This window comes from Rhinolophus sinicus, chromosome 16 (assembly GCF_057876585.1).
Source record: "Rhinolophus sinicus isolate RSI-liver-muscle chromosome 16, RSI-T2T, whole genome shotgun sequence".
Taxonomy (NCBI): domain Eukaryota; kingdom Metazoa; phylum Chordata; class Mammalia; order Chiroptera; family Rhinolophidae; genus Rhinolophus; species Rhinolophus sinicus.
In genome coordinates this window covers 145,653,996-145,680,883 of record NC_142516.1, presented here as the reverse complement: position 1 = coordinate 145,680,883, position 26,888 = coordinate 145,653,996, and the positions used below count along the sequence as shown (strand labels likewise).

General features: G+C 37.3%; 1 protein-coding gene across 5 annotated transcripts; it reads left to right on the top strand.

The window, feature by feature from the left end:
• The first annotated feature begins 100 nt into the window (after positions 1–100).
• On the top strand, positions 101–26,547 carry ERCC5 (ERCC excision repair 5, endonuclease). 5 transcript variants are annotated; one of them, XM_088792744.1, is made up of 15 exons: positions 101–279; positions 4,429–4,604; positions 6,134–6,249; positions 6,749–6,835; positions 7,995–8,055; positions 10,164–10,307; positions 12,319–12,526; positions 12,855–13,976; positions 16,457–16,704; positions 17,050–17,169; positions 17,332–17,545; positions 19,278–19,422; positions 23,117–23,319; positions 24,140–24,222; positions 25,860–26,547. In XM_088792744.1, exons 1-15 carry the CDS (start codon positions 192–194, stop codon positions 26,457–26,459), a joined length of 3,615 nt encoding a protein of 1,204 aa, XP_088648870.1. In that variant the 5' UTR covers positions 101–191; the 3' UTR covers positions 26,460–26,547. The 5 variants fall into 5 exon arrangements, with proteins under 5 accessions (XP_088648870.1, XP_088648873.1, XP_088648874.1 ...); XM_088792747.1 differs by having other exon boundaries at positions 24,140–24,278; positions 25,860–25,996; XM_088792748.1 differs by lacking the exon at positions 24,140–24,222 and having other exon boundaries at positions 23,117–23,349; positions 25,860–25,989.
• The last annotated feature ends 341 nt before the right edge of the window (positions 26,548–26,888 follow it).

Here is a 26,888-nt window from a genome sequence, read left to right as displayed (position 1 = left end):
AGGGAGGCGGTGTCACCTGCTGGGAAGTGAAGTCCCGGTTGGTGCCGGTTTTCCCTGGAAAACCGCGATTAGTTCCATCTTTCCTGAGTTGGAGCTCTTCCCGGAGGCAGGGGAGGTTGTGCAGCCCGTGGTAGAATAAAAGGTCTCTCGCGACCCGCCGCCGAGTTGCGCTCTGCAGACACGCCTGCCTCATGGGAGTCCATGGGCTCTGGAAGCTGCTGGAGTGCTCCGGGCGGCAGGTCAGCCCGGAAACGCTGGAAGGGAAGATACTTGCCGTGGGTATCCTTAACGCGTGGTCAGTACTTGGGATGCCGTGATTCGCTTCAAGGACTTGACTCACTCTCCATTGGGCGCAGACTGATGTGGTGGGATGTCGGTCTCACCCAACGGGTAGCTGTAGCATCTCCTCGACGTTTGCTTTCCCGCGGCTTTGCGATCGTACCGCTCTGGATTGGAGTTTTGGTTTTATCACTTAAGAGCGGTGCTTTACGCCTCTCTGTGCTTTAGTTCTCTTATCTGGAAAGTGGAGTTGAAAGTCGTAGCTACACGCACAGGGTTGGTATGAGGAATAAAGGGATTATTTAAATGAAAGAAGCTTGGAATAGTGTCTGGCACTGTTAATATTGCAAAACTTAAAAGTATTGTCCCTGCTGGGGAGTCAGCATGGAGGAAATGAAATAGGCTTCCTATCGGTAGTTTTGCCTGCTGTTCTAAATCTTGCTCCACCTTATGTTTGTTAGAGGAAAGATAGTGTGGTCAGGTTTTGAACTTTAAAAAAATTTATATGCAATTTTTGTTATGATTTTTAGAATAGGTAATTTATATGGTACTATACGAAAAGATTTCAAAAGATGGATAGTGAATTATTTTCCTCCCAGCCCCTATGATGGACTTTACAAGGACTTGTTTGTATGCATGTTTGGCTGGTTTTTTGTCTTTGGAATGAAAAAATTTTTTTTCATTATCAAAACGTGAATGCTGTTTCTGAAATTTTGATTTTTTTATTTGTTAAGCATTCTTTTTTTTCCCTTTTTTTTTCTGTTCTGTTCCAGAAGAGCTGGTGGTACCTTACACTAGTTTCTTAAATGGGAACCTTAAGTAAGATGGTGCTGATTATATTTTTTGAATTGTGAATAATCTTAAAATATATCTGTAATGAATTTTGGCTTAGAAGTTTTTATGCAGGGTACCTTGCGGGCGACAGGGAAAGGTTTTTTGTTTTGGTTTGGTTTGGTTTTTTTGTTTGTTTGTTTTGAAGGCACGTGTGGTATTGCTGCCCTCTGGTGGTTCCTCAAATCACTGCTGTCTAGAGATTTTCTTTATGTAACTAGTATATATGTGAATGAAATCGGTTTTCGGTGATGGGAGCCATTAAAACTTCGGCAAGGACTTAGGTAGTTTTATGTTGCAGCCCATATGAAGAGTTAATAATTTGTAAAATCATTGAGATGACATGAAGTTCAGCATTCCAGTTCTTTAGGAAGTTGTCCAAAGTAAGGAAAGGTAAAACATTTAATTTAGATTATCTGTTTTCAGGTGACTCAGAATCTCTTTTGGGACATGAAGTCATTTTCATGGGGTTATTGGGCTTTTCTGAAAGAGCAAAATCACTTAATAAGGACTGTCACAGATACTCCAGTTATAACGATAATCTCTTACACATGTATGTGTGTATGTATATATGTAGAAGGAGAATATTTGTTTTATAATTGATTTTACTTTGTGTATTTTAATGGGCATTTGAATTCAGATATCTGAAATATATTGTTTTTTTTGTTTTGTTAATGAAGAAATTACCCATGAGACACTAGGTTTATGATTTATTCTTAGATTCCCTAAAATAAATTGTTTGGTCTTTTTACCATCTATAGCAAAGTATTTTGTTTGTTTATACACTCTAAATGTCTTTGTCAAATAATAAAGAATGAACAAGTTATAGACTAGGTAGAAACTTATTTAGTCCTATGTCATGTCTCCACCACTGTCACATTGTCATCCACTTTCACTTGGGCTATTGTAACTAGTTTTAAACCTGGTCTTGTTATAGTTTATTCTTCACATGTCACCTAGGGTGATCCTTTAGTCCCATTCTAGAAGCATTCCCGTTGACTACACACTCATTAGCGGCTACTATTGCTGCTCACTGTGCTGCTCCTGCCACATTGTCCTTAATGAAGCTTCTGTGCCAGAGAATTCGCATTTCCTGCTCCGCTTGCCTCCTGATTTACTGCCTCTTACTGCTTCGCGCCTCGTGCTCATTCATGTGTCTTACTTCTATAGATTGACCTTCTCTAACTACAGAGCTATTAACCCCTCATCTGTCTTTTGTCCTTTACTCTATTTACTTTTTTTCTTGGCACTTACCAACAACCTAACATATATCTGTTCATTGATTTTTTAAAAATTATCTGTCTTCCCCATTAAAACGCAAGCTTCTTGGGGACAGGAGCCATATCTGTTTTGTTCACAGCTGGGTATCTTGTTTACTGTTCTGTCACTAGGATCTTGGATATGCCTGATACAGTAGCCCTCAAATACAAAAGTGATTATAATAGCTTGCTTTCCACTATTTATTTTGTTACATGTTTGTTAAGTTATTGTTGATGGGCCTGATTTCTTTTTATGGTAGTTAGGTAATGTACATTCATTTAAATTTTTAACTGTTCAACTCACTTAATAGCAGATTTTTGTTGCCTCCTATATGACCTGTGAGAAGGAGAGCAGTGCCCACAAGTGTGGTCTGGAAAAGTGACAGAGCTCACAGTCTGATATTTTCCCCCCAACTAGTCTGTAAACTCCATAAGGGCAGTTGCTTTGTTTTATTTAGTGCTGTGTCCCCAGTGTATAGAAGAATTTCTGCCACATAAGAAGCACTATGTGTTTGAATAGGACTGTGTAAGTGTAGGTCTTAATCTAGGCTGAGGAAGTGACTTATAGACCGAGACCTAAGAGTAGCTGATCACTAGGCTAAGAGAGGGAGAAACTCTCAGGGAGAAGAAGGAGCAAGGAGCCTGTGAGAAGATCCTGGAGGCATGAAAGAGCTTAGTGATTTCCAGGGTTTGGGAAAAGCCTCGTGGCTTGAAATGAAATAGGAAAAATGAACAGAGGCCAGATTATTAAGGGCTTCCTAGGCCATGGGAAGAAGTTTTGGATATTATCCTAAAGGCAATGGGAAACTTTCAGAGGGTTTCAACTGAAAATATATTGGTGAAATCTACTATATACCTTCAAGATCGATTAAAAAGTAGAATTGATAGGACCTGGTAATAGTTAGATGAGAGGACTATATGGGCTGACACTCAGAGTTCTGGCTCTGGTGGATGGGGATGACATTCACTGAAATGGCGTGAGCAGCCTAGTGAGGAGATCGGGAGTTCAGCTTTGATCATGTTAAATTTGAAGTGTCTGTGAGGCATCAGGTAGAAATGTCAACTAGGCCATCAGTCTGGGGTCCGGGGAGACCTTGGGAGAGGGCATGGAGTGGTGGGCTGCGGTGGCCTTGGTGGCTAGTGCAGACAGGAGAAAAGGCGAGGGCCTGAGAGGAGAGATCCTTGCTGAAGTCAGTCAACCCGTTAATGGTGAGAGGAGCAGGAAAACCAGCAGAGTGCCATGTCCCTCTGTCTTAGGCACAAATAGAAAATAATTTGTTAAAAAGCGTTTTTTAGAAAAGTTTTAAAATATAAAAAAGCCCTAAGAAGAAAGCAAATTACTTGTAATCACAGCAGAGATAACTGCTCTTAATATTTTGATGTCTGAACTTCTAGTTTTTTATATGTAACTTAATACATATATTACAAAATGGAATTACACTTTCCATACTTTGTAACCTGTTTTACTTTTATGATACTTTGTGACTGTCATGCTGCAACTTCCATTTTTAAGGACTCTTTGGTAGTCCAGCAAATCAGTATATCATAATTTAGTTTTAAAAAAAGACCGGTTGGAAAACTTAAATTTAAAAATGTTTTCATCATACGAACAAACATTCTTATAAGTAATTTATTGTAAACCTATGATGATTTCCTGAGGGTAAATGTCTGGAAGTGGAATTCTTAGGTAAAACAGAATACAAGTTTTTAAGTTTTTTGCTATGAATTGCCAAATTGTTCTCCAAAAGTTGTGTTAATTTATTACAATTCTGTAGAGATCATTTTTTCAAAGAAAAGTTTTTTTTTCAGTTAGACTTTTTAAAAGATACATCTATCTGTGTTAGATTTTAAAATTCAGTATGTGAATAGTAGTAATAACGGTTCAAATAAAGTTAACTGATTTTAGGTAGATTCCATCAGGGCTAAACATTTTTCAATTTCAAATGAATTATGATGAATCCTTAGTTTTAATGTTTGGAAGATACCAGTTATTAGGAATTTAAAACTGGGAGGATGAGGGAAGAATTTCCAAAATGTTTTTCATTAACAATTCTTCCAGATATTAGCATTTGGTTAAACCAAGCGCTTAAAGGAGTCCGAGATCGCCATGGGAACTCAATAGAAAATGCTCACCTTCTCACTTTGTTTCATCGGCTCTGTAAACTCTTATTTTTTCGAATTCGTCCTATTTTTGTGTTTGATGGGGATGCTCCACTATTGAAGAAACAGACATTGGTAAGAGTCATCAATTTTTTTCCCTCCACATTGTTAGAAAGAAAAGTTCAGATAAAATTTTAATTTTCTCTATAGAATTTTGAAAACCAACACTTATTTTGACATATATCCAACTTAATTTCTACTTTAAAAATTACCTTGAACAAATAAACACTTCTTTTAAACACCTTTTCGTTATATATGAGAGTATATCATGGGTACAATGATAACATTTAACTTTTAATAAAACTACTAACATTCTTATAATGGAGAGTTTTAGAGTATCTTCTTAGGTGTTCTACATTTGTTCCAGTTATGTTGCTATTGCTCAGAGCATTATAGAAAACCACAGGGGAAATGCCTCTCTGAATCTCAGGTCAAGGATCCTCCGTGATAGTGAGCCATTTAAAGGTAAATTGGATTTTAGGTTATGTGGTGCCAAGTGTGACTAAAAAGGATTATCAGTGAAGGAAATTGGATGAGATATAAAAGAATGAGAATGAGTTTCTTTATTTTGAAAGTAGTTTAAAACAATGTTTGAACAATGTTGTGAACTTTGGAGTAATTACTCCCCAGATGACAGCATCCATTGGATATATGACCTTAAATATTGAAAATGTCAGCTCATCACCGTATAATCCTACCAGATATTGTCTAAGGAAGTGAGGACATAGGATAAATGTACGGATTTGTAAATGTTTGGGGACATTTGTTGCCTAAGTAAAACATCTAGACTTGAATGTTACAGTTTTTAAGTATCTAAGGCATACTCTATGTCAGGTAGTCTTTGGAAGGATTAGAAAGGAAAAGAGAACCCCAGAACTTATTTATCTACTAGTGGTAAGTTTGTACCCTTAAACATCTCTCCAATTCCCTTACCCCATGATAAAGGTATTAGCTCTACCGTAGCAATCACATTGTAATAAATAGATTTACTAAACCAACATACTGTATACCTTAAACTTATACAGTGTTATATGTCAATTATATCTCAATTAAAAAGAAAAGAAAGAATGTTTTGGTATTTCTGCCTTATATTCAAACATGGAGACTTCTATTTTTCCCTACTTGAATATTTCTTACAGGGTATCACTATACATTTTATGATTTCTTATGACGTAATCTTGAATGTTGAAGGATAGAGTTACATATAAGTAATGTATTTTTATAAAATGCAACAACAAATTGGTTTTGGCATAACAGTGGCATTTTAAAGAATACATTAGTTAATCCTTTTGGGAAACATTTACTTAATTGTATATCATTACATTGTAGGCTTCTTGACATTAAAAGACATTTGAAAGAAATAATAGTTTCCCAAATATATTGTAGAATAGTGAGTCCATTAAGTAATAGATAGATGGAAACTCTGGGTGTTCCTTACATATGAGAAACCTGAGATGTCCACTGATACGGCATTTAACAGGACATTCTAAAGTAATCATACTCTGAAAACTCAGACAAACCAACTTCTATGCGAAAAAAGTTACAGAAATGTTTTTAATATACTAATATTCTGGAGTAAAGTCCTGTGTCCTTTCTTTTCACAGGCTAAGAGAAGACATAAAAGGGACTTGGCAACCGATGACTCCAGAAAAACTACAGAGAAGCTTTTGAGTACATTTTTGAAAAGACAAGCTATAAAAACTGCCTTAAGAAGCAAAAGGCAAGAGGGAAATTACATTAATTTTAAGGATTAATTTTTGCATTGGATTCCTGTGGCTGCCTTTCCCTAATTTTAACTCTCAGCAGAAAATAGAAGGTGAAGTAAGAGAAATAAGTGGAATGTCCATTTGACATTGTAATTTGAAGTTGTGACTTTCTCTGTTCTGTGTGAATTAGCTTTGATAATGAGAAAGGAAAGTGGTGGTGTTGGCCTGCATGCAGGTTTTCCTTTTATCATGCTCTTCATGCCTGCACCTGAGGCTGTGGCCCAGGTACTGAGAGGTACTGAGGAGCTGTAGCAAGTTTCCTCTTCTCTCCAGGCCCTACTTAATTTTTCACAGCAGCTGCTTGAGCAGCCAGGTCAGCAGGGGAGAAGCCATTCCCCCCTGTGCGTCCCCCTTTCTTACTTCCTCAGCAGGGCTTCTCTAAACCATGGGCAAGTACGTTTGACTCAGAAAACTGTTTCATAATGTCTGTTTAAGCCTCTGTGTACTTTTCAGAGATGAAGCACTACCCAGTCTTACTCAAGTGCAAAGAGAAGATGACATCTATGCTTTGCCACCTTTACAAGAGGAAGAAAAAAACAGGTAAATGTTTATTTTAAGGTATTCATTATTACTGTATTTAGACAGACTTAAACCTTTATGTTTGATCCACATGTTAAGGTGTGTGGGAATTAATGCATCGGAAATAATGCATTCTTGACCCCATTTAGAATACTTTTCAAAAACTGCATTTTTAATTTGCTCCCTTGTCTTTGTGTTTTGGTGGTTTGTGATTTACTTTTCATTTTGTAGAACCTGTGCTAGCACTGTTGTCATATAATTTACAAAGACATGCATTTTAGTTTGGCTTACCCTTGGCTTATACATGCTGTCTCTACCTGTCTCAGCCCAGTGTCTTCTCTCTCATAACTGCCACGCTGAAAGACCATACGTAGCATCTTCCTTGATAAATTCAGTAGACGCTTTGCAGTTTTCACTTTAACATGGTGTTTACTGAGTGCTTGTCTGACCACTTTTTTCTGAGTTTTCTTTGTGGACTCTTTCTCTGGCTGGCTGTTGTCAGCAGGTTTTGTGGTTGAAGTGCAAGTGGAGGGCTAGTGTGAGTGTCCTGCACCGACCCCCATTCCTTTCTCTCGGGTGTCCTGAGAGGCCAGGGGCGTTTGAATCAGCCCAGTTCTCTTTACCTTTACTACTACCACCTTACTGTTGTCTCTAGGTTACTGTACTGGCTTCCCAATTTTTCTCTGTCTCTCTTTCGTCTTTCCCTTTAGCAGGAACCCCTCCTTGCCAAATCCAATCTCTGCTTTGCAGTGTAGCCTCTAATAAGACCCAAATCTGACATTGTCATTTCGTTGCTTAAAACACTTTCTATCTTCTGTTGTTTTTTAAAAATTTTATTTTTATTTAGAATAACACTTTAACCCCTTCACATGCTTCCTCATGTAGTGTAATTGCAGGAAATTCCAGAAAGCTTTGAAGACCTCCAAAATTGATTGGGGTGGGGTGACTCTCTTTTCCACCCCTTTGGCAGCCTACTCTTTCTTTGCTTTGAAAGTTCTTAGATCACATTGTGATTGCTCACTTACTTGTGTCCCCACTAAACTGTGATACCAGTGACAGCTTATATCTTGCTATCTTAGTCAGCATTGTATCCCTATAACCAGCAGCACCGTGAAGTCAAGAAGTATCATATGAATAGTCATTAAATCATAGATATTGTAAATGTATATTTGACTTTCAGTTCAGAAGAGGAAGATGAAAAAGAATGGCAAGAAAGAATGAATCATAAACAAGCATTACAGGTATTTAATTTTTGAATTCAGAATTTATTATTTGAAATGAATGGCATGGAAATGAATAATTTTAATGAGGTAGTATGAATTTATGAAAGTTACTGATAAAACTAAAGACATGCCTTCTTTACTGTGTGTGTGTGTATATATATGTATGCAGATGCATATGTATATATGTATATGCAAAATTCACATGTTTGTAGAGTATGTAGAATTACGCGTATCTAGCTATCCAAAATAAGCCATTTTTCTTTTACAATCAACCAATAAATAAAAATAAATAGTTGTATATGCTTGTGTAAAATATAGGAGTAGAAAACATACCACCCATAAATAACTTCTAGTAATATTTTGGTATGTATTAGTCTTCCCTCCCCCACCCATGTAGTTGAGTGTGTGTGTGTGTGTGTGTGTGTGTGTGTGTATGTATGTACATGTAGCAAATGTACATGTATACATATATATGTAGATGTATGTTTGTGCATCAGATGCTGCAGTTACCTATTGCTGTGTAACTTAGTGGAGTGAAACCAGTTATTTATTATCAACATCTCACCGTTTTGGGGGTTGATGAGCTCAGTGAGGCAGTTGCTTGTGAGTGTCTCCCATGTAGGTGCAGATTGTAGCTGGGGCTGGAGTCTCCTCAAAGGCCTCCTTTCTCGAATGTCCAGCGATTGACACTGGCTGTTAGCCACAACACTTGCCTCTCCACATGGCCTGAACTGTTTGACAGCATGACACTGTGTTCCTGGGGCAGGCATCCCAAGAGCAAGTGCCAGGCAGGACCTGTATTTCCTTTCTAGCCAGCTTTGGAATCTCTGCAGCCTCCGTTCCACCACATTCTGTTCATTACAAGGCTAGTTAAGGCCAGCCCCTGTTTAATGGGAGGGGAGTTAGACAAGATGAGTGTCAGAGAACTGTGGACATGTTTTAAAACCACCACCACACACATTTTAATGAATAACATGTTTGCAAATTGAAGTACTGTATATACAAGTTTTTGAAATTTTCTTTATGTTTCTCAAAATAGGTAATATTCTTTGATTTCCAAGTTCCCTGTTTCTTGTTTGTTCATATGATTTTGATACATCTGATAGAAGACTTTTGAACTAAAACTGCAGGATCCCCCAAATCGTGGAGGTTCTGCATTATTAATATGGCAAGTGATAGCAATCTTAGTGAAAAACATGACATTGTGTTTAGAAAGACCTGTATTTAAGTGCAGGCTCTACTGTTCACTAGCTGTTTGATCTTAGACAAAATTAACTTCTCCAAGGCTTTATTTCCTTTTTTTGTGAGCAAAAATAATATCGATGCCTTCCTCATAGGGGTGATGGGAGGGAGCATCAGTGAGGGAAGCCCTGAGCATAATGACTGGCCTGTCCCAAGTGCTGACTGGTTTGTACATACACACAATATAGATACAGACAGGAAAGCAAATTATATTCTTTTCTTTACTGATGAAGAGTTTTAAAATACTTTGAATAATCAGTTAAAATTTAGAAAAGTTTTACATTTCCATGTCTGAAATTTCTAACTTTTTCTGATTTTAGGTTAAGAGCAAACTAAGAGAATTGCAAGTACTGTTCAAAATCATAAGACTCATCCCTGCCTCAGGGCCTTTGACTTGCTAATTCCTCAGCCTGGGCTGCTCTGTCTCTGAGCAGGCTTTTTGGTGTCTTTCATTTCTCTGCTAACAGTCATTTTTTTAGTGGGGTCTTCTCTGTCAATTTTTATTCTCTTTCTATTCTTTTAATCAACTTTTTTTTTTCAGATTAACCTGCTTTATTTTCTCATCGTTATCTTGTTCATTTGTTTGTTTATCATATGTCTTCTTTCATTCCTAAGAGTAGGGACCTTATCTGGCATGATGTGCGTAGTACTCTAGCACCTAGAACAGTGCCTGATACATTAGAGGTGCCTGGTAAGTATTTTTTCTTTTCAGTGAATGAATGAGTGACTGGACACATTCCCTAATCTGCCTATTCACTTTGATGCCCTTTGTAGATTATGTAGAACTTTGTTTATTATGTAAGCACAAAAAATTATCTGTCGTAATGAGTAGCATTAGGTGTATGAAATGTAAATTTCATGATGTTGCGTTTTTCTTGTTATAGGAAGAGTTCTTTCAGAATCCTCATGCAGTAGATATTGAGTCTGAAGACTTTAGCAGCCTGCCCCCTGAAATAAAGCATGAAATCTTGACTGAGATGAAAGAATTTACCAAGAGAAGAAGAACGTTATTTGAAGCAATGCCAGAGGTGAAATATACAACAGCACGTTAATGTGTAGAATTGAGAACTACAGCAAAATTTTTTTTTAGAAAAAAGAGAAAATTGATAAGCATTACTTACACAATATCTGTTTCCAATAAACAGCATTTGTGTGTCTCAGAGATCCTGTAAAGCCTCATCATATATCTATAAGTTTGAACTTAAAAATGCTTACTGCAAGAAGCCTATCTTGATTTCCACCCAAGGTCAGGTCTTGTCTCCTGCTCTGTGTTCTCAAAGACCCCACTAAAGAGACCCTGTAATGTTTCTTTAAAGTTCTTAACACCCAAATATGCCTATCTTGCTCACCTCTGTATTTTCAGCACCTAGGTCAGTATCTTTCAAATAGCGAGTGCCCAATATATGCTTAGTGGTTAAACTCTTAGGTGAATTTATAAAAGTTATTTTAACCCATAATATACATTGTAGAATGTAATATAGACCCTAATCACAGTGGAAAAGTTTGTTCTACCTGGAAATCCCAGGTATCTCTTCCTGTGTGCTGCAGAGCTAGGCTTACAGCTGGATCTCCATATTCCCTCTCTTTCTTTCTGGACAGTGGTAATAGGGAATTTAGTAGTAAATTCCTTAACTTAGAGCATAATGGTGGCCCCACAGCCACAGAAATACAGAGGAGGGTATTGTGCAGAGTTAGGTTTTGTGGAGCCTGTCTTCTAATCATGCCACACTCTTAATTATTACTCTCTTCAGTTAGTGAATGAGTTGTTTTCCTTTCTACTGCTGTCACCTATTATTTCTAATCTTTTTTAACTCAATGTAGGACAGGATATAAACTTTTATGTAGCATTATTCTTAATGAATGGATGTGCTATTATTTTATCTACAGACTTTTTAACATTTCTTAACTTGATACCCAAATATATGAAAAAAGCAGGAGGTATTTTCCCATCACTCCTTTCTGTTTTTCCATGAAGAACGTGAACATAGGAAAATGCTAAGGTATACAGAAATGATATACAAAGGACAGAAGTAAATTTATTTTCATTTCGGGAAAAATCCAGGTTCAGTCGCTCAATCATTTTATTTCTTGAGTATGAAAAGATCTTGGGCTGGTCTTGGAGGAAATAGAATTTGGATTATATAACCAACAGTGGGAAGGAAAGGGAGAAGAGAGACAGTTCTTAATGATTTGTTCCTCTTCATTCCCTTTCTGCCAAGCACAGGGCCTCGGGGATCAGTACCCTAGGATGGTGGTAATTGTGCAGCAGCTCACGGGATCTGTAGTTCTGATAGATAAGGGACGTTCTTAGTCATCCAGGCTGGACCTTTCTATCATGTGTACATTGGGCAAGTGCATTGGTAATAGTAATGATGATAAGAGGAGTAATAGTAATAATCATAATAGTGATGGGAGCAACATAGTATAACGTTAATTGCCAGATCTGCTTTTGCTCCTTGGTCTACCCTTACTAGCTGTGTGGTTCTAAGGAGGTTACTGAACCTGTGTAAACCTCAGTTTCTTCGTTTGTAGAATGGAGATAATGATATGTGTCTCATCGGTGATTGAGAATAAAATGGGGTAATGTATATAAAAGCACTTGGAAGAGTGCCTTACACAGGAAATGGCTTTGTAAATGTTAGCTGTTATTAACTGTGATTGCTATGATTTATTGTGTTTTTTATGTGCCTGGGACTGTGCTGAGTACTTTACTTGCATATTTACTTTCATTAGAAAGGTGTCTGTTAAACCATAATCAGAATGTCACGGTGCCTGGCATGCCCTACATGCCCAATACATGTTTTTTGAATAAGTGATTATGTCATAGATACTATCCGTGGTTTCTTTTCTTTTCTCCAGTTCTTTTTGTTTTAAAGATTACAGTAAGTTATAGTTTTTCCCTGTGTTCAGATTTTACTTTTATAGTGTGAAAATGCCACCCATGAAAAAAATCAATTGCTCTTTATCCACTTTTGGGCAAATAGAAATATGGTAATATCTGTGTTTAATATAAAAATGATTTTACTTATTTTGCTTTAGGAGTCCAATGACTTTTCACAGTACCAGCTCAAAGGCTTACTTAAAAAAAACCAACTAAACCAGCACATAGAAAATGTCCAAAAGGAAATGAATCAGCAACATTCAGGACAAATCCGAAGGCAATATGAAGATGAAGGGGGCTTTTTGAAGGAGGTAGAGTCAAGGAGAGTGGTCTCTGAAGACACTTCACATTATATCTTGATAAAAGGTACTGGGTACCATCACTTATTTGATGGTTAAAAACTAAAAATACATTGTATCTCTGAATTGTATCAACTACCACCCCTGGGTAATACTAATGATGTCTTACTTATGTGATAATTGTATGTAGCGATTAATGGATTATTTACTATTGTACCAACCCACAATACAATAATTTTTATTGTATTTAAAATTAATGAATTAACTTTTAGTTGCTGATTAAATGAAAATACATAACTTCATTTATGAGAACCAGGATACTCTTGTTCATGTTATTAAAAGTATATTGTTATACTGTAAAACTACATAGTGAGATTGTTTTAATTTTTCTTAAGGTATACAAGCTAAGAAAGTTGCAGAAGTGGATGCAGAGTCTTTTCCATCTTTCAGCAAAATGCACAGCATGTGTTCTGACATGAAGTCGTCTCCATGTGAAAAACTGCAGCCAGAGAAAGAACCTGATGCTACCCCTCCTTCTCCACGAACTTTACTGGCTCTGCAAGCTGCCATGCTGGGAAGTAGCTCCGAAGAGGAGTTGGAGAGTGGGCATCAAAGGCAGCACAATAAGAGCGATGCATCTGCTACTGTAGAAGGAGGGTCCATATCACCACGGACTCTCTTAGCTATTCAGGGAGCTCTTGATGATGATGATGAAGATGTGAAAGTGCATGCCGGGAATGATGTGCAGACGGGAGGGCCAGCAGTGAGGAAGCTGCTTATAAACAGTTCTGATGAGGAAACTGATGACGGACTTAAAACGAGAGATGGGAAGGGGCTACTGCTGACACCAGTACCTCATTCAACCAGTGTGAACTTTGTAGGGGAACATGTAATCAACACTAATAACGAAAAAGAGCTGGCAGACTCAGCTCCTTTGTCAAGTACAGGCTTTTGTCAGGGCAGTGAATCTAGCGTTCCAAAAGAACAAATGCCATTTGTTTACATGGTTAATGAAGCCTTTCAGACAAGCGATGAGCCTACTGTTAATGATAGAGAAGCTCTAACTCCTTTAGAAAATGCAGTGGTTGGACCTACGAATGCACCTGGGCTCCAGAGTGGAAGGGAACTGACCTCAGCATCTCTGACAAGTCCAAGTTCTGTGTCAAGGCACGAAACATATACCAAAGTGCTTGAGCTACAACAAGATCTTTGTCCAGCTCAGAATAAATATGATTCTTCTGTTCTTTCAAGTGATGATGAGACAGAGTATGAAAAAAATCCTGCTTCTGAAATTACTGGCACTGCCAGTTTGCAAGAAGTGAGTAACACACTAAGTGTCCCTTCAGAGGCAATAAGTAACTTAGAAAATCCAGTATCACTTAATGCTAGAGAGCCTGAGAATTTCCTGAAAACCATCCAAGGACATGAGATCATGGAATCTGCAGGCCAGGATTTAATTTCAGTTCCAAAGTTCGTGGCATCAGTGGAAATCGACTCTGAAGAAAGTGAATCTGATGGTAGGTGCTTGTTTTCTTTTGGAGATAAAGAATGATAGGAATTCACCTCTGTAGGAACTGAGAGTTCTTTTAGGATGGTCCAGTTCCCGCTCTCTTCAGCTGATGAACTGGAGACCCAGAAAGGTGAGATATCTTTGCCTAGGAAAGGCACAGCTAGTAATGGCATATTGCCCTTGTCTGTTTTGCTGTTCTTTTTGTTGTTTTTAAAGGGAGGGAGTGCCCTAATTGGTAAAGGTAAAGGTGAGTTTCCTTTTAGTTCTTTTAACTTTTTATTTAGAAATAATTAACAAACCTAAGAAAGTCAAAAGAATGTTACAAAACATTCGGGTTCCTTCACCCAGTACTTGAGCATCTAGCATTTTACTACCTCTGCTTTATCATCTCTCTGCCTGCCTGCCTATCTGTATGTACATATGTATATTATATATCTATATCTATACACACTTTTGTATGGTCGATCCTCAGTCTTCAGATTCCGTATTTGTGGAATTACCTACTCATTAAAACTTACTTGTAACCTCAGAATCAATACTCCTATGAGTGTCATTGTGGTCATTCGTGGACATGCACAGGACAGCTAAAATTTGAGTTGCAACACTGTTCCCAGCTGGGACTGAGCAAGGTGACACTCTGCCTTCTTGCTTCAGCTCTCCTACAGAGATGGCCAGAGGCTGGAGATGGGAAAGAGCGGTGTGCGGTGTAGACAAGAAGCTCTGGGGCCAATTGGACAGGGTTTGAATCCCAACTCTGGCACTAGTTAGTAGGGTGGCCTCAGAAAAATCTCTTAACACTCCTGAACCTTGTTTTCTTGTTTGTAAAATAAATAGAATTTACCAAGATGAGTTGTTTTTAGGATATAGGATTATATATATATTTCCTATCGGAGCAAATATTCAGTATTCATATATTTAGTGTTCTTAGTGACTTTATAGAACATAACTGCTGCAAACAAAAAGAATTGACTGCACACACATACAACCCCCCCCATGCTAATTTTTTTCCTGGTGTCTGCTTGATTTCTCTACTTTAAGGTTGCTATTTCCCCTTTGTAATTAGTAAGTATTTTATGGAAAGGATTTTTGGGGGGCTGTGTAAATAAATGCTGTTTGTGAACAGACCTTCACCCACTTGTTTTAGCATCCATTAATGATTTTTACCTGAATAAATTATGCTGTGATGGTTGCCAAATGGTTGTTTTCTAACTCCATCGTTTCTTACGTATTTATTAGTTGGCATCCTACTAGAAGGAAGCTCTTTCCCTTCTCCCCACTTAGAACTTTTTTGTATTAGTTTAGACTCATGGATTCCTATTTTATTCAGTGAGTTATACTACCATACTTCACTTTGTTGCCCAAATTGTCCCAGCTTTGGCCAGTGGCCAATTTGTCCCTTCAAGCTGGCTCCCGTGACTTTTGACAATTCTCCATTATATTTTGAACGTTACTTTCTGGCCAAGATGATTTAGGTTTATCTTCTATTTTCCCTGCCCTTCCCCCGGAAACTAGCCATTTCGCCAAGAAGCCCTGGTTCCTTGTAGTGGCCTGGTACTTAGAAATCAAGATCTGGGCATGAGTGTGCTTAATTGTTGTTGGGGTGTCATTGCCTCAGGCCCTCTCAGCCCCAAAGCCAGGAAATGTATTTAGGTATATACCTACACACATCTAATCTATCTGTATATTAAAATTCATAAATTCACACTGATGTCTGCAGTTACAATTCAACATCACAGATTTCATTCTAGCCGCCACCTTTGTAATTTCCCTTTCTAACAGTGAGAAACCTTGCTCCCATTAAGTTTGATATAGTTACTTACTTGCTTATTCTCTCTCTCTATGTCACCATCTCCTGATCTCACTGGCCTCTTCCTTGGCTTAGGCTGTCTCCTTGCCCTAGCCCCCCGGCTGAGAGCCCTTGCCCCCTCCATCCCGATGGTGTAGCCCGCTCTGACCTAGCCCCCTCTGTCCGAAGGGAAGGAATGGAATCAGTACATATTTTTTAAAGAAAAGACAGGAGAGGAGGGAAGGAAAGTGCAAGAAGAGCTGTTTCTCTTGGGTACTTACCAGGGTTTTTTCCACTAAGTCACAGATTTATTTTCTATGTTCATAGTGAAATTGCATATAAACTTATTTTACAACCTCCACGATTATTTACATACCCCAGTATGTCTCCCTTTTGAATTTTGAAACAGTATTAGTTAAAGAATGTATTTGTATAAAGCAGTATGCAAATATTTGAGTGATTGGTTCCTAATTTCAAAGACAGTGCCAGTTTATTTAATTGAAAAGGCTTACTTTGAAGTTATAGGCATTTATTATTAAATTTAATCAGTAGTATGCTACTATTACTTGTTTTCTGTTACATTCAGATCTTTCCTCTCTAGGGTAAACCGTTTTTCAGTATACTTTGGAAAGCTCTTGATGAATTCAGGATGATTTTAATGTTTCAGTTGTAAATAAAGTGACCTTATTATTTTGGTACAGGAAGTTTCATTGAAGTGCAGAGTATAATTAGTGATGATGAACCTCAAGCCGAGTTATCTGAAGCTTCCAAATCTTTCTCTGGACAAAGTGAAGAGGAACCAATAGGAACTAAGAAAGAAGAAGCCCCTGGTGACTCTGAGGGCCTCCTAAGAGACAACCCTGAAAGCGAGGCCTTGGGTATTGAGCCACATGAGGAGACTGAAAAAGATACAGACACTTCACTCACTGAATGGCAAGATATTGACTTGGTAATAATGTTACGGTGTGCTTTAACTTATTGGGAAGGAAGCCATCCATGTTAAATATATTGTGAGTTTCAAAGAATTACTAGATGAATATTTATTAGCTATTTGCATGCATCTTGTTCTTGTTGATAGCTCCTTTTTATGTAGACGGCTGGCTGAGATAGTCTCTACTTTCCATGTTATTTATTGAGGTAACTCCAAAGATATTACAGGCTTGCTCAGGAATCTAAGTGGAAAACATAAGGAGAAAAACTTATTGCTGATTTTAGTCAGACTAAATGCAGGCTTTTGTAACAAATGAATTTATTTGTATTAGTATAATTATCTACAAATGAAATTCTCTTATAGGAGGAGCTGGAAACTCTGGAGAGCAGCCTTTTAGCACAACAGAATTCATTGAAAGCTCAAAAACAGCAGCAGGAACGGATTGCTTCTACTGTTACAGGACAGATGTTTTTGGAGAGCCAGGTAGGTGTATCAACTTGGGCCTCTTAATAATACCTATTGATAGTTTTACTCAGTCAGATTCCCCCAGGGCATGTGTTAAATGCTTAAGCACTCCTTCCATTTCTGGGTAAGGACCTGGTACTGCATTTCAGTCAGGGTCGTTGTGTTTCTCTAACTCTTTAGGAACTTCTTCGCCTGTTTGGAATTCCCTACATCGAGGCTCCCATGGAAGCAGAGGCTCAGTGCGCCATCCTGGACCTGACTGATCAAACTTCCGGAACAATCACCGATGATAGTGATATTTGGCTATTTGGAGCACGGCACGTCTATAAAAACTTCTTTAATAAAAACAAGTTTGTAGAATACTACCAGTATGTGGACTTTCACAACCAATTAGGTAAGACTTCAGAGTATGAGTACGATTATTTTCTGAAATTTCCCTTCAGAATTTGTAGTATTATTTGTTTCTTTCCAAGGAACTAATTTGATGTATTAATAGAAATGGTAGTCTGTACAAGTTTTTATATAAGTGTTTTTCTGCTTATTAGAGGAATAGGATTTTTAAATTAGAATTTAAGAAATTAAAATCCTAGTATGTTTAGGCATTTTCTGCAGTTTAATCATCCGAGTTGGTTCAACTTTGACTGGTTACCTGAGATCTCGAGAGTGAAACAAAGGTGGTAGAGAGGGGAGGAAGGTAGGAGTCACTCCTGTTGGAATCATGAACCTCACGGCCCTATACTTGTGCTTCCAGCAGTCTTTCACTCTCCCATTTACCCAGCAAACACATACTGAGTGATTCCTTGTATGCCTGTTGTTGTTCTTGGAAATGAGGAAACATCAGAGAATAAAACAGTCCAGTAGGAGAAACATGATTAAAAAAATACATAAGTCATAAATGGACAGTAGTATGTGCCATATAAAAAATAAAGCAATGAAAGAGAGAAGAGAGTCACAGGAAGTGCATGTACTGTTTTATGTAGAATTGTGGTCCAGAAATGCTTTACTAGTAGGTAACTTTGGGTCTGAGGTCTAAAGGAAAGAGGAAGCAAGTGTTATATGTACCTTAGCGATGAGTATGTCAGACAGAGATTGGCATGTGCAAAGGCCCTTGGGCAGAAGCTTGATTGGTGTGTTCTAGGTAAGCAACAGGTCCTTCTGGGTTGAATTGTGTCCTCTCAAAATTCATATATTGTAGTCTTAACCCCCGGTACCTCAGAATGTGCCTGTATTTCGAGATAGAGTGTTTAAAGAGATGATTATTAAGTGAGGTCATTAGGGTGGGCCCGAATCCAATCTCACTGGTGTCCTTATATTGCAAGAAGAGATTAGGGCATAGAGGGAAGAGGGAAGACCATGTGAAGACATGTGGAGAATATGGCCATTTGCACGCCACGGAGAGAGGACTTCAGACGAAACTAACCTGCCAACACCTTGATTTCAGACTTCTAGCCTCCAGACTATGAAGAAATAAATTTCTGTTGTTGAAGCCAGCCAGTCTGGGCACTTTGTTGTCATAGCCCAAGCAAATTAATAAAGGCTAGTGTGAGTGAATGAGGAGGAGAATGGCAAGAGTTAATATCAGAGGAAGGAGGATGCCAAAACCAAGTGGGATCGGATCTATTGCGCGATAGCAAGGATTTGTAGATGGACTGAGTGTGTGATGTGAGAGAAGAACAGTCAGGGATGACTCCCCCCCTGAGCAGTTGGTAGAATGGACTCACCATTAATAAGAGGAGGGAGACTGGGGAGGAGCAGTGGGACGAGAGAGAGGAGATTCCAGGCTTGGATTTGTTACATCTGACGTGCCCAGTAGATGTCCACATGCAGATGTTAAGGTAAGAGTTGAATATGTGTGACTGGTTCAGAGGAGAAATCCAAGCTAGAGAGCTAAATTCGTGGATCAGAATATAGATGGTATTTAAAGCTGTGAGGGTGGATGCGACTTTAAAATTCTTAACGATGTTATTTTTAAAAAAGGATCTATTTTCAAATAGTAAATAAGAGATATCTATGTTGGATGAGAATGTATATACACATATATATTTATACAATAAAATATTTATAAATGTGTAATAAATGTTTATAAAATAAAACTTAAATACATATAATAATTTTTACTCTTGTAGGGTTGGATCGGAACAAATTAATAAATTTGGCCTATTTGCTTGGAAGTGATTACACAGAAGGGATACCAACTGTAGGTTGTGTTACAGCCATGGAAATTCTCAATGAATTTCCTGGACATGGCCTGGAACCTCTCCTAAAATTCTCGTAAGTTCTTTCTTAATTTCTTTAATTCAGATATCTATATAAATACTCAGATTAACAAACGGAACCATTGTTTATGCCATGAACTGTCACAGATCATCGTTCATTGAGAAAACAGAAGGAGGTATTGGTTGGGGTTACTAAAGTTCGTTTCTAGAATTCTGATGGAACCAGAGACATTTTTCTTTTTTTTTAGTGTTGCCAGGCTTATCCTAATTCAGAGGTACAAAGCCTGTCCTGTAAGATTTCCTAGGTGTGTAGAAGTTGTTACTTTATTCATTCATCTGTTTATTGAATATGAGTAGCTGCTTTATACTAGACACTGGGTTAGGTTGGGATAGGAAAGATGACTAAATTCATAGACTGTGCCCTCATGCAGCTCCCACACTCTTGGGGGTGACAGAGAAACAAACACGTACTTGTACTTCTATGTGTTGAGTGTTCTGAAAGAGGTCGGCCAAAGAGGGGCATGGAAATGGAATGCCAGGAACTTTATATCAGGACTGCTACCCTTTTCTTACCGCATGTACGCGTATACTGTGATATATTCAGTGGGAGGGTCATATTCCACCCATGACGCAGAGCTGACCTGTCCTTGGGGTACACTTTTCAATTTTGGAGATTCTGAGATTGTGGTAGTTAGGATTATGTCTGTGAAAGTAGTTCTTTCTTAAGGTTGCCCCTTGATAGCATCTTTTTAAAAAATTTGAAACATACATACCATACATTTCACTTCTTTTAAAGTGCACAGTTTAGTGGCTTTTAGTCTTTTCAGGAGATTGTGATGGCATTTTTAAACCATCAGTTTGTCATGAGGTACTATTTGAAAGATTATTTAATGATTCTTTAGTGTTCTCTCCATTGTATCTCTTCTGTTTGAAAGATTTTGGGATGTTCTGGTCTGAAGAATCAGTGATTAGAATTACAACTTAAATACAAAATTGTTTAATAAGATTGCTATCCTCCAGCCTTAGCACACATACCAATGTATTTTACTTTAGGCTTTCTTTATCTCTCTTTTCATAATTTTATTTATGAGGAAATGTATATCCTGGAGGTACGTTATTAGGTAGCTTGTGTGTCATGGTATTTAAATAACTTGTAAAACTAAAAATAACTTTTATACAAATACTAAATACATAATAGAAAAATTATAAAATATGGATTGAAAAGATTACAATGAACATTTTGGTTTATATAATTTTAGACTTTCCACAGTAAACTCATTATATACAGAGGGTTCCAAAAAAATGTCTACACATTTTAAAAAGGAAAATTGTATTAAAATTGTAGTACTCTATATATACCGATAACAAAAGATGAATACAAGTCACGTTTGACTTCTGCAATTACAAGAGGTGCTCAAAGTGGTTACCTCAGTGTCCAGACACTTCTGATTACGGTGAACTACTGCTTGAGTACCGTTGACCAAAGTGTCCACTTGTATACGTTTTTTTGGTACCCACGACACACACACACACACACACACACACACACACACACACACGGTGTATATACACACATACACACACATCTGACCCTTGAACAACATGGTTTTGAACTGCATGGATCCACTTATATGTGGACTTTTTTCCAGTGACTACACAATATTTTCAATCTGTGTTTGGGAATTGGTGGATACAGAAGGCTGACCGGATGCATTGCTCTAAGCCATTTTATATAAGGGACTTGGGCATCCATGGGTTTTGGTATCTGCAGGGGATCCGGGAACCAATCCCCCTTTATACCAAGGGATGACTGGAGTAATTTTTGGGGAGTCAAAAGTTAATAATGCGGATTTTCGGTTGTATGGGGATCAGTGCCACAGACCACCACATTGTTGAAGGGTCAGGTATATACATACACATGTATACTCATGTAAGAGTGTATTTATTCATTTTTTTACAAGAATGGGATGATGCTGTATACTTTATATATTACCTGGAACTCATTTGGTGATAAAACAAGGCGTATTATCAATATACAGGTTTATTTCATTGTTTTTTAATAAATCCGTAATAGTTTTTTAACATATTATGATTAATCAAATGCCTATTGTTATTTCTGTTTTTTTTTAAAGTATAAACAGACATTGATTTGAGTGTCCTTATGTTTAGGTTCTTATCTGAGTGTTGTAGGCTAAGTGAAAATGATATGTAACTTTTCAATTTGGTATCCTAATTACTAGCGAGAGTGATTTATTTCATGTTTATTACAACAGTTTACATTTCTGATTTAGTGCCTGGGCTGTTTATGCCATTTTTCTTTTCTTTCAACAATTTTTTCTCGTTTGCTGCCAGTTGAACGGCTTACATGTTTACAGTCAGTGTTAGCAATGTCTGCCCTTGGTCCTCTAGCTTGCTGATGATAAATAGGGGCAGCCTTAGCTGTGCATGGATCAAGAGTGTTAGGACAAATGCAGAGGTAGAGAACTAAAGAAGCAGTGGAAAGCATGTTGCTTTGCTTTCTTCCCTGCGTTCCCCTTTTCTCAAGCAGATTCAGGCTGGTCAGGTTCCCTTTAAAGTAGAGCTTCTCTGGGCCTGCAGGCTGAATTCAGCCAGTTGTGTTTGATTTGGCCTACACAGTGCACTCTTCTTTCATTTTGAATTGGCTACCAACATTTAAATTTGGGGGAAATTTCACGGAAAGTTTTGGATTCTCTTGGGGGAAAATGAGATCTGAAAATACTTGCTCCAAATCCTAAATAAACCCTGAAACAGCTGAAGCAGAGAACAGCAATTCCACCCTACTGACTTGGCCCGGGCACAAATCCTTCAATTTTATCTCAGATGTTACCACTGTCTATTGTGTCCCCACAGCCCAGGTGATTGGCAGATGCTGTCTTTCATCTTTACGTTAAGTGCCTGGCCCCTTGCTTTACGGAGGGGGTGATCCTTTTGTTTTGATGAGCTCATAGAATGTTGTGCCAATACTCCTAACTGGCAATGATGATAGCTATTTCAAAGAGGAAAACTAAAAAAAGAGTAGGGGAGAAATATAGGTATCTTCTCAGTGCACTCTTGGAAATACTGTTTCCCTGAAAATAAGACCTACCCGGACAATCAGCTCTAATGCGTCTTTTGGAGCAAAAATTAATATAAGACCCAGTATCATATCATATGTCATATCATATCATATCACATCATATCATTGTATTATACCTGGCATTATATTATAGTAAAATAAGATCGGGTCTTATATTAATTTTTGCTCCAAAAGATGCATTAGAGCTGATTGTGTAGCTAGGTCTTGTTTTTGGGAAAACATGGTAGTACTGTAAAATTGATAAAGATCTTTTTTTCCTTTTTTGTATTTTGATCTACAGTGGATTCTGTAGTTAGTCCTTTTTAGTGCTAGATGGCACTCCTGCATCGGTGAAGCGAAAAAATTGCTTAGCTCACAAATTTGAGTCAGTGGCTAATATGGAGTATGTGAAGCAGTGGAACATGTGTGATGATTGGATGTGTAGACCAGTTAATACAATGCCAAGCACAGAGTGAGCTTTAATCAATGTTTGCTATCATTATACATTGTGATTAATAGCACTGAAAATAATATTTGTATTCTTTAGGTTATAGGCATTGTTTGGGAATTAGCATTTGAGTTTATGTTGCCTAACTTTAAGTTTAGCTCTTTATCTGCAGTGCATCTACTATGTCTTTTTGCTTTATAAAGACTTGTTTCCTTTGCCTTATAGAGAGTGGTGGCGTGAAGCTCAAAAAAATAAGAAGATTAGACCTAATCCTTATGACACTAAAGTGAAAAAAAAATTACGAAAGTTGCAACTCTCACCTGGCTTTCCCAACCCAGCTGTTGCAGATGCTTACCTGAAACCTGTGGTGAATGACTCCAGGGAATCGTTTCTGTGGGGGAAACCTGATCTTGACAAAATTAGAGAATATCCTTTTACGGAAAACAAGGAACACTGAGGCAAATATGTGTTTTGGTTTAAAACATGAAGTTGGATCGGTTTTTTCCTTAATATTCCATTCATCTAAGACATTCCTTTAGTTCCTTTTTCTCCTTAGGTTTTCTTTTTGGTGGTAAAATGCACATAAAATTTGCTTTCATAACCATTTTAAGTGTGCATTTCAGTGGTATTAAAATATTCACATTGTTGTGCAACCATCGCCACCATCCATATCCATAATTCTTTTCATTGTGTGAAACTGAAAATCTCTATCCATTAAACAGTATCCTTAGTTTTAAAGAGGATTTTTATTTGAAATAGTAGTGATAAGCATTCATAGATATAACAGCATACTTAAGTATAATTTATTTGGAAAGATAATTAGTTTTGTTCTTTTTGTTACTGATGTTCCTTTTCTACATATTTAAATAATCATTTGATTAGGTGTTTAAAAGTTTGCAATACAATTAATCTAACTACAGTTTTTATCTTTCAAAGATATATGTCTAATATCTGCAGCCTGTTATTACCCTGGGTTAAGGTTTTTCAATAGCCACGAGTCTTTGATGACCTGAAAGGAGAGTTGGATATGTTTTTGTCTTAGAGGATATTGAAAAGTACATAGTGCCAGATGATTATGTTAGTTATTTGTTTTGCTACTCTTTATTTTACCACGTTTAATCTTTATAAATATGAAAATGTTTGGAGATAATGGGAAATGGAATGAAGGATGGGCTCTTTGGACCTCTGTATTTATCACTTGTTTAAATATCTTTAGAAACATGTATGAGTCTTTAACTGCCTGCATATTTTGTCAGCGATATTTTGGCTGGAATAGGACGAAGACTGACGAGTCTCTCTTTCCAGTGTTAAAGCAACTGAACGCCCAGCAGGTAGTCACGGCAGCTCTTTTCCTAAGTTCAGGATAAAGAGTAAACCCAGGAAGGCTGTGAGTGGCAGTTGTTAAAGACCAGTTACTCTTTTATTTTAGAGCATGTAACATACATTTTTGAATGATTATACTTCAGATAAGAGAACAGAGGAAAACAGAAAAATTGGACTTTTATTCACTTTCTAATGTCACCCTTGGGCTAGACTTTGGTGTCCTTTTGATTCATTCTGTCTTTGAAAAAAACCAATCTAATAATGGATTTGTTTTTATAGTTAAATATTTTATCCTTTCAGAGCTATTTTTACATTTAACAAGTCTAGGAAGTATTCAGTCCAAAGTATTTCTGATCATTAATATGTTAATGCTCTTTAATTCTGTGGCTAAATCATCAAAGGTAGCAGTTCAGTCATTATACTGTATCGCACAAGAGATTTTTGAGGAGAAAAAGGCCTTTATGTGGTCCTCAGTTCCCCTATGTAGGTAACTGTCTTGCTTCCTCTGCGAGTGTGTTCCTACCTACACAGAAACCTTCTCTTACCGCAGAGGCAACCCACAAAACATACATAAAAGTAAACCTTTTAGCAGAAATGAGACCGTTTCTTAGAAGATATATTAGGTTGGGCTGATTTTGGAAAAATATAAATAAAACTGAGACAACAGTTCCATAGTTTCCCATTGTTTGATGATGTTCCCTACTGGAAACATTGTACGCCAACAGATAAGTCTCCTCGGCTTAGTGATTGATCATTCCTTAATTTCAGATAAATTTTGTTGTAATAAAATTTATTACTTTGTAGAAGTTAATATAAGTTTATATCACCCCAAATTAGAAAGTGGAAAAATGAATTAAAATTACTTGTCTACTTCCTCTAATATAGATATTAACATTTAGCTTTATTTTTTTAATGTCCCGTCTCCTTCCCATATATATTTGTTATCATAGATAAATGCAATTTGATATATCTACCCTCCATCTATTATCATAATATTTTCTTTCTGTGTATTCCATAATTTCATAATTTCAAATGACCAGATTACATTTCATCAAAGAGATTTGTCTTAATTGGTTCAGTTCATTTAGTGGACATTTAATTTTCAGGTTTTCATAATGGTGTGCAATCAGGCACATAACCTTCCCAAATGTAACCATTTTTAAAGAATGTCTCCCTAAAAGTGAATTTGCTGAACAAAAGGCATAAATATTTCTTACTAGTCCTAACATATGATACTGTGAATTTGCCTCCTAAAGGTTTTGTGTCATGATAATATTTTTAAAAGAAGGAGATAGTGAAATTTAGAAATGAATCCCATTAACTTATGTTGCTCCAAAAGAAGATGATATATTTGGCTACTGAAAAAAAATATTTAACTTTATTTGAGTGCCTAAGAAGGGATTTCTTATTTGAGACGCGGACAGAGGACTTAGTTGACAGAGGTGGTGTAAGTACTGCATTAAATATGACCTAGAAAGTAAATTTACTGTGAGTAAATAATTTGGGAGACTGGCTTTTGAGAGGGAATGAATTAGTATTCTCTGAAAGAGTCATACAATGCCAGTGATCAAGGTGGAGCTCTTTGATTTGCTTTAGAAACTTTACTTGTTTGTCTGATTTATTATTATTTTGTTTTATTTTTTAGACGCAGCTCCGAATTGATTCTTTCTTTAGATTAGCTCAACAGGAGAAACAAGATGTTAAGGGTATTAAGAGCCAGAGACTTAACAGAGCTGTGACATGTATGCTGAGAAAAGAAAGAGAAGCAGCAGCCAGTGAAACAGAAGCAGTTTCTGTTGCCATTGAGAAAGAATACGAGTTCCCTGATAAGGCAAAAGGTAAGACCCAGAAGAGAAGCACAGCAAATAAGTGGAAAGAGTCATCAAGCCTGAAAAGAGCGAGGCTTTTGGATTCTAACCAAGAGAGTGAATGTGGTGGGTTTTTGGGGGAGGCCTACATCTCCCAGTCATCTAATACATCGTCAAGTGAGGATGCTGAATGTTTGTCTGTAATGAACATGCAGCGGGGAAAAGCAGCGGGAGAAGCAAAAGGCAGCTCTGTAGGTTTGCAGAACACACTGGAACTTGATCCTGTAAGGGACAAAGGTGAAGGTTCGACTTCGAGCAGCTCTAGTGATGATGACCGAGAGAAAGCAAAACAAGTCCTGGTGACTGCCAGATCTGTGTTTGGGAAGAAAAAGAGGAAACTGAGATGTACAAGAGGAAGAAAGAAAAACCTAATTTAAATGTGTATTCTCTGTATTGGGTACAAGTTAATATTTTGTAATGAATTTGTTGTGAGGAAATAATAAAATTAAATATCTGCACAGTGTATTTAACTTGACATGTATTTATTTTTAAATATGTTACATTTTTCTAGTGTTTTCTACTTCATGAATATTTCCTTGTATTTCTTTGTCTGTTCATGTTTCTATTGTTGTACAATGTCTGATATTTTATGACGACATTTAAAAAAAAAGGAAGAAGATTTTTATTGATTAGTACTCACTCTCGATATGCATCCCTCTGACTTTCCAATCTAGATGAGAAGAAAGGTATCCTTATTTCTCATTTCACAACAGTGGCGGGTCTACCCAGCTACATAAAGTCTTGTCCCCCACTGCTTCCCACTTTCTCTGAGGGTCCACTTAAAAGGATAGCAGGAGGGAAGCTCA

Coding starts and splice junctions, on each gene's coding strand:
- ERCC5 (XM_088792744.1), top strand. CDS start 192: ATGGGAGTCCATGGGCTCTGGAAGCTGCTGGAGTGCTCCGGGCGGCAG. Junction 12,527..12,854: donor ACATTATATCTTGATAAAAG/GTACTGGGTACC, acceptor ATTTTTCTTAAG/GTATACAAGCTAAGAAAGTT. Junction 13,977..16,456: donor TGAAGAAAGTGAATCTGATG/GTAGGTGCTTGT, acceptor ATTTTGGTACAG/GAAGTTTCATTGAAGTGCAG.